Source organism: Rhododendron vialii, chromosome 3a (genome assembly GCF_030253575.1).
Source record: "Rhododendron vialii isolate Sample 1 chromosome 3a, ASM3025357v1".
Classification (NCBI taxonomy): Eukaryota; Viridiplantae; Streptophyta; class Magnoliopsida; order Ericales; family Ericaceae; genus Rhododendron; species Rhododendron vialii.
This window is the reverse complement of record NC_080559.1, coordinates 8,896,994-8,903,926: the sequence shown is the minus strand read 5'-3', so window position 1 is coordinate 8,903,926 and position 6,933 is coordinate 8,896,994. Positions and strand designations below refer to the sequence as shown.

The 6,933-nt window shown below is 39.3% G+C and overlaps 1 protein-coding gene across 1 annotated transcript; it reads right to left on the bottom strand.

Moving 5' to 3' along the window:
- Positions 1–217: 217 nt before the first annotated feature.
- Positions 218–4,747, bottom strand: LOC131320399 (uncharacterized). Its single transcript, XM_058351102.1, has 3 exons — positions 4,349–4,747; positions 3,120–3,225; positions 218–1,624 (listed from the first exon to the last, which is right to left on the bottom strand). Exons 1-3 carry the CDS (start codon positions 4,709–4,711, stop codon positions 1,512–1,514), a joined length of 582 nt encoding a protein of 193 aa, XP_058207085.1. The 5' UTR covers positions 4,712–4,747; the 3' UTR covers positions 218–1,511.
- Between the last annotated feature and the right edge of the window lie 2,186 nt (positions 4,748–6,933).

Sequence of the window (6,933 nt, the reverse complement as noted above, 5' to 3'; positions counted from 1 at the left end):
AAGGTGTATTCGATTGAGGAGTTCAAAGGGTTTCTTAGATGGTATTCGTTTGTTAAAATTGTAATCCTTGAGGAGCTAGCCCTCTTCCAATCTCCTGCTGGATAAGTGTTACTTTGTTTTTCTTTTCGCTGTGTTGAGTTAGTTTGCTTCCCAGCATTTCCTCTCGATGTAAGCTTTCGAGTTTAATAAATTCTCTTTTGCCGAGAAAAAAAAAAAGGGTTTATGTGCGAGAATTTGTGGGTGGAAATAAGTTCAAGTTTGATGTTTCAGTAAAAGTAATGGATGATGGGAAAACTTGTTTGTAGAGAAATTTGAGAGGAGGTTGCCATGGGTTGCGTTTTGATTAAAAAGAAGGTGCGAAGAAGCCAAGCAATTTTATGAGAAAAAGGAGAATCAAAGCATTTGAATCATTCTTCTGACGTTGCACTCTCATACATATACAAGTGTAAAATATAGTATAACTACGGGAACTCAGAGAGAGCTAGTCACCATCATGGTCTATGCCACATGCCTGACAAAGGGGCTGAAGCTAACAAGTTAACTCCACTCGAGCCGAGCTCAAGCTTGGTGCAAACCCAGCAATTTTGGATCGAATCGAGCTAGAGCAAAGCTCAAGTAAAGTGTTAATGTAGCGACCTGAGCTTGAATATTCAGAGAGCTAGTCACCATTGTGGTCGATGCCACATGCCTGACGAAGGGGTTGAAGCAAACAAGATGACTTCACTCGAGCCGAGCTCAAGCTAGGTGCAAACCTAGAGAGCCAAGCGCAAGCAGAGCGTAAATGTCCCGACCCAAGCTTGAATATTCAAAAACTCTATTGGCTTGCAGCCCTTTAACTTGTTGGGTTTTGAAATTTTGTAAAATATCGATCTAACATTTCCGTGACGGATTGTAAGAGTGCAAATTCTTTAGTTTCTGGACTTATTTGGACTATTGACAACCCAAGTTGCCTTCCCAATTTTTACTTTACATTTTAAGCTTTTAAATTCTAAATTTCCACTTTTTATATGCTTTGTGGTCACATATTTGCTCCTATTTTTGTAAACCGCGTGCATTGCACGCATGACTCTTAGCTTTTGATTACAATTTTTCTCAATATAGCCAATAATTCTGAGAACTTACTCCACTTACGCCAACAATATACATTTAAAGGGTAACCACAAAAAATAGCTTTCCACTTATATAGACAGCCTTGCATGTTTTCCAAACCATTTTGAAGAGTTTTCAAGGAGCAAAGAATGAAGCGTCGTTTTGGATTTCCATACAACATTTGCGAAGTGTTACCTGCAATATTGTGACTGATTCACACAACACCATCCATTCCGATTGTGTTTGAGTTATTTTGGGAGACATGCAAGTGGTAATTGGTGATTGGTGTGCAGTAATGATTCGTGCCAAAAACAAACTCATAAATCAAACAAAGTAGTTACAAGATTCTTTAGTTGAAACGGGTTGCTGACCACAAACTTGAAGTTATATCATCATCAAAATAATTTCCTAGGCAATAGCAATTATACCAAGATAGCATGAAAAAACATAGGATGAGAGAAGAAAGGAGTTTTACTTACATTCGAGTAGGCAGCAAAACAATAACCCTGATAACCGTGTATGCAAGAAATTATGTCTACAATCAAAGGATTTAAACAATTAATCAGGGAAAAATCTAAAACTTATCAATTCTTATAAGTGCACCAAAATACCACACAGAACCTAATACTCTCCGTCACATGTTTTGTTTATGAATATTGACTGCAAGTAAATAATTTTCAAAAAACATATGATATGGAAGATGGTAAGTGTAGTGGGCCAAACATTATGACTCGGACCGTATAGCCGTGCTCGGAATTTGGTCGAGCCAAGATACCAGGACTTGTCTGGGATCATCAAATCGGAGACGAGCTTAGGGCTCGGTCTAGCAACCGGAAAGACTACCGTGTGCCGGTCAACCAGCTGAGGGCTATTGGCCTACACGCTACAGAACCAAAGCATCCAAGAATCGGCCCAGTGTATGGCCACTGGGTACGGCCAAGTAGGGCGTTGCCAGCCCCTCTATGTGCATGTAACCGCCTTATCCAAGGTAAGGTGGCTGACATCATCATGACGGTTATGTAACAAGTGGGTGATGTCATTCGGATGGTTGTGTAATGAGATGATCATAAGCGCACATGTGGTTGCCAGCTCATACTTGAGGTCGTTTGATATCCTTATCGGCTACATCAGATGAAGTGCCGATGTGTGCAAGGCACACGTGCGTACTTGGAGAGCAAGTAAAGAAGGCCTATACAAAGATAGTAAGATCAACCCTAGAGAGGTATAGTCTTCCCTACACTAAAACCCCAATGCTTTTCTTACTCTCTCACCGAAGGACCATCCCGGAGTCACTCAGGTGTGGTCTTTAGTTGTGCGTTACTGTGCAGGCTCGGTGAAGGCGCTAGGATCAAACCCCATTGAACTAATTGTCCGCGAAGAACCCTAACCGAAGATCAGGGGCAGAAGCTAGTGAGAAAAATTAAGGTTATAGAAAACCAACTTTTCAATCAAAACCAAAAAAAAAAGTTAAAGAAACACAAACGTGATAATGACAAGTTTAAGCCACAATTGGTATGTGATTTCGTAGAGGGCAGGAAAAACTAAGGGACTATGAGGGCCATGACCCCAGTTCATGTGAGGAATATACCCTTTGCATATATGGTGGTGTAATAGTTTCAAGAATTTGATTAAATAGTTCTCTCAATTGGTACTACACATGATAGTCCCCTTACTAATTTCATTCTTCTTCCTTTTCAGCATTCTTTCTTTGTCTAGTATTTCAAAAAATTCCATTCACTGAAGATTGAAGAAATATGTATTGCGAGGTACTCTCTTCTTAAAACTAGGTCGATTAGTAATTTCTCAATCATCTCCTTTCTCACTAAAGCTATCAATGCCGGCCACGGACTAAGTCTTGGCTTTCCCTAGTCTTAAAAGGATTGAAAAGAAATATCTTCTAAGTTAATATTTCAATCTTATCTGTTTTGAAAGTCAACAGAAAAATGTTGGGAAAAGGATAAAGCTATATGCTCTTCCTGGAATCATTCAGCGAATCCCGATGGATAGAAGATGTAGAGAAAATACTTAACCAAGGAAATGCAACTTTTCGCCTGGAATAGAGAATCCTCCCCGTGATCTCGTATCGATCAAGGCGAGATCTTGTTGGATTTTGTCGGTATCACGATCGAAAGCAACCTACAATTCAATACGTTATGGTCATCATGTAGTCGAAGCAAAGAGGATACATACATAAATGTAGGTCGATAAATCTCAATGAACATGTGTGTAAAGTGTTGTCACAACTACTAGAAGCCGCGAGTACGAAATATTGTACAATCAATCAAGAAGAAAAAGTGATACATTTATAAAAGCTAGAAACGGAAACAATAAATCTATGTACTGTTGCCTTGGAATTCTTCCTCCCTTCTACATCCAAAACTATAGTTCTCTCTCTAAATCTTTTTTTTTTTTTTTTTTTGGGGGGGTGTCTATCTATATCCATCAACTTTCTCCCCCTCCCTTCTCTCTCATCATTTGTCACCATCCAAAGGGGCTGGTGGTTAATTGGGAGATGAATATAGGTGTGGGGGCTCCGTTCAGGGTGGTTCATATTTTCTGAATGTGGGCTCGAGATCCGCTCCTAGTTCCCTCCTTTGCCCTGCAAAATGAAGCACGACTAAAGGCCACACCGGAGGTCCTCCGGGATGGCCCTCCGGTACAAGAGTCAGTTTACTTGCAGAGAGAAATTAGGAATTAGGGGCTAGGGTTTTCTTCGTGCATACCTCTTCCAAGTAGGCATAATGGGATATTTATAGAAAACCTCTTAGTTTGGTCTCCAAGATTGCACCAACGCTCGTCGAGCTGATGTCACTCTTATGTCACGTTTAGGATTTTGTAACCATTTTCAGGATGAGCTGATATCTTCACGTGCCCCCATCGTTATCTTCATAACCGTTTGGATGATGTCACACCCATCATCGTTGCCACGGCTACTGCTCTAACGCAGACGGGCTGGATCGTCGGCTATGCTTCGCTCGGAACCGAGCGTGTTGTGCGACCTCGGCGGCTGTCCAACCAAATGCATTTCCCGCTCGTGCGGGTGCCAGGACTGGAGCGTTTAAGGAAGTCATAATTAACGAGACCCTCGGCTACGGTTGATGTTCCGAACGTTGAGAGAAAGATGACTTGGAGTTGATAAGAATACTGAATCACGTTCGGAAATAACTCGAGCCACTTTGCTCGGCCTGCTACAATTGGCATGCAGGAAGTTAAAAGAAGCCAGCTGGAGTGAAAAAAAAGAAGGGAATTTAATATTCACCTGAAGAATGAGCATAGAATGTTTGAAGATGTAGGTAATAAGTGGGTAGAGGATCACCGGCACCACAATCGGCACAAGAATGTTAAAAACGGTGCGAGGTATAGAAAAAGAAGCCTCCGAAGCCGATACAAGCTCAAGCCGCAGATCCAACGAGGATGAAGAATAATCTGGCGACGGCGCCAACGACGATGAAGAATAATCAGGCGACGGCGAAGAACTAGGTTCGAAGATTTTCAGAATAAATTCTGAACGGCGGTTGAAATCTTCGTTGCACCATTCTGAACAGCGCTTGAAATCTTCCATGCACCATTCTAGCTTCTCCAACAACATGGCCTCAGATGTCGTAGTCTTCTCTTGCGCCATTATTGCTTTCGTGAATGGATGAATGAAAACTTGCGGAACTTTTCCCCTGGTATAAGCAGCCGCCTCTGAGAAATACCTAGGCAATGAATAAATACGCGCGCGTCGTTAAAGTTTTTTTTAATAATAATTCAAGTATTCGGTTCATTATCTCGACTATTTCTAGAACACTATTGCACCGCCTCCTTACGAAAATTCCAATTAAAACCGGAAAAGCTTTTTGTATGGAGATTAAATTCTTTTAACCGGTGGTGAAAAATTCCATTTTTCCATCACCATTTTTTTCGGTCTTATCATGTATTTATTATTGATTTGAACCATTCATCTTGTAGACCCAACATAATAATGTATTCATGTAAAAAATAAACATAATCGGACGTCGATAGGAACCATTGATCAAATATCTTTGTTAGAATGTCTCGTAGCTCTCTGGGTGATAGTTGAAGTGGTCAAGCATTTGAGTGAAGTATTTTGCTTTGTAGAGCTCGTTTTCGGTAGAAAAAGAGAGCTTTTCTGGCCTGAGGATCGAAGAAGGGAACTTAGGTGCTGCTTTGGCAAAGGAGATAGTAGTAGAAGAGAAGAGTGAAAAGCATAAGAATATGAACCTAGTTGCCATTGTTTTCATGTATGGAGAGAGAGAGAGAGAGAGAGAGAGAGAGAGAGAGAGAGAGAGAGAGAGAGAGATCTAGAGAGAGAGAGAGAATATAGGAGATTTGTGATAGGAGAGACAAGGGGGATGGGTTGTTACGTTAAAGTTAGAAGAGTTCTTTGTTGTCTTGTTGAGGTTGGAGAATAGTCTATGGCTAGCTTAGCTGGAAGGTACAACATCCATCTTAATTTAATTGTCACTTTTGAGAGTTCATACCACTTTTAATTGATTATATCTTGTAATTTATAATTTTTTAGGTGATTTTAAAAACATTGTATTATAGAACAAATCGAGATTATCAAACAAGATCCATATTGGATATAAAATTTATTACCAATTTAAGGATATAACTAATTTTTTTTATCCAATTAGAATATAACTAGGATAAGTAAATTGGGATGGAGGAAGTATCAATTAAAAAAAAGTTGACAAGATCTTGGGGGTAAAGATCTTCTGGATCAAGATCCCATGAGGGGAAATACTATGGTACAAATCTCATGCTATATGCACCGTATAATCAAATTATTGAGAGGTATATAACCAAACACTTCCTTCAATTGTTACGCCTCTCAATGGTAAAAAAATGTTATGCCTCTCAATTGTTTGGTTTACGGGTGCATATGGTCCGGAGATGTGTAACATAGCATGATCTGATCAGACATGGGCAACTAACCAATTATACCATGCCATGTCCCAATTTGTAACCAAAAAAAAAAAAAAAACTGGGTGAGATAACCAACCATAAGATGTGCTCCCTCCATCCCCATTTAATAGTCCATTTTAGGAGTTTGTGTCGCTTTTCAATTAATTATATCTTGTAATTTATAATATTTTAGCGATTTTAAAAATACTGTCTTATAGAATTAATTGAGATCTATCCAAAAGCATCCATATTAGATATAAAATTCATTACCAATTTGACGATATACTAACTAATTTTTTATCCGAGTAGAATAGAACGATAGACTATTAAATAGGGACAGAGGGAGTAACTATTTGTGATCAAATATGAAATGTTGTAACCATTTTGGATTTAGGACCGTTATGTCTAAAAAAGATACTTAAAGATCTAAAAGTTTATTTTAAAAAGCATCTCTTGCCAAAAGGAAATGACACAGCACTGTGAATCTGAAACATTCATTTTCTTATAAATGCACAATTATGGTCCAATAAAAAAATGAAAATTTTAGTGTTACGATCCATTAAGTAACTTTAAAATCAAACAACAAAATACAAGTGAATGCTTATCGTGCAATGGTAATTAGCGAGAGTTTCAGTGTACTGATCTACCAGTTATCTCATAAAGCACATCCAACCGAACCGAGTTTTAACTTGTTCGGGTCAAGTTCGGGCGGATTGTCGGGTTGTGCGAAATCACAAACTCAATCACAGATCTAGAAGAAATCAATCCGACTACAGTCGGGTCGGGTCCAACCCGACCCGACCCCGAAAAAAATCCGACCGTGGACAGCCGTAGTTAAATAAAACTCAAGAAAACACATTAGAAATCATTATTCCCATACGATATATATACTCCAACTTCTTTGAAAACAACAGGGATATATGGTAATTTGGT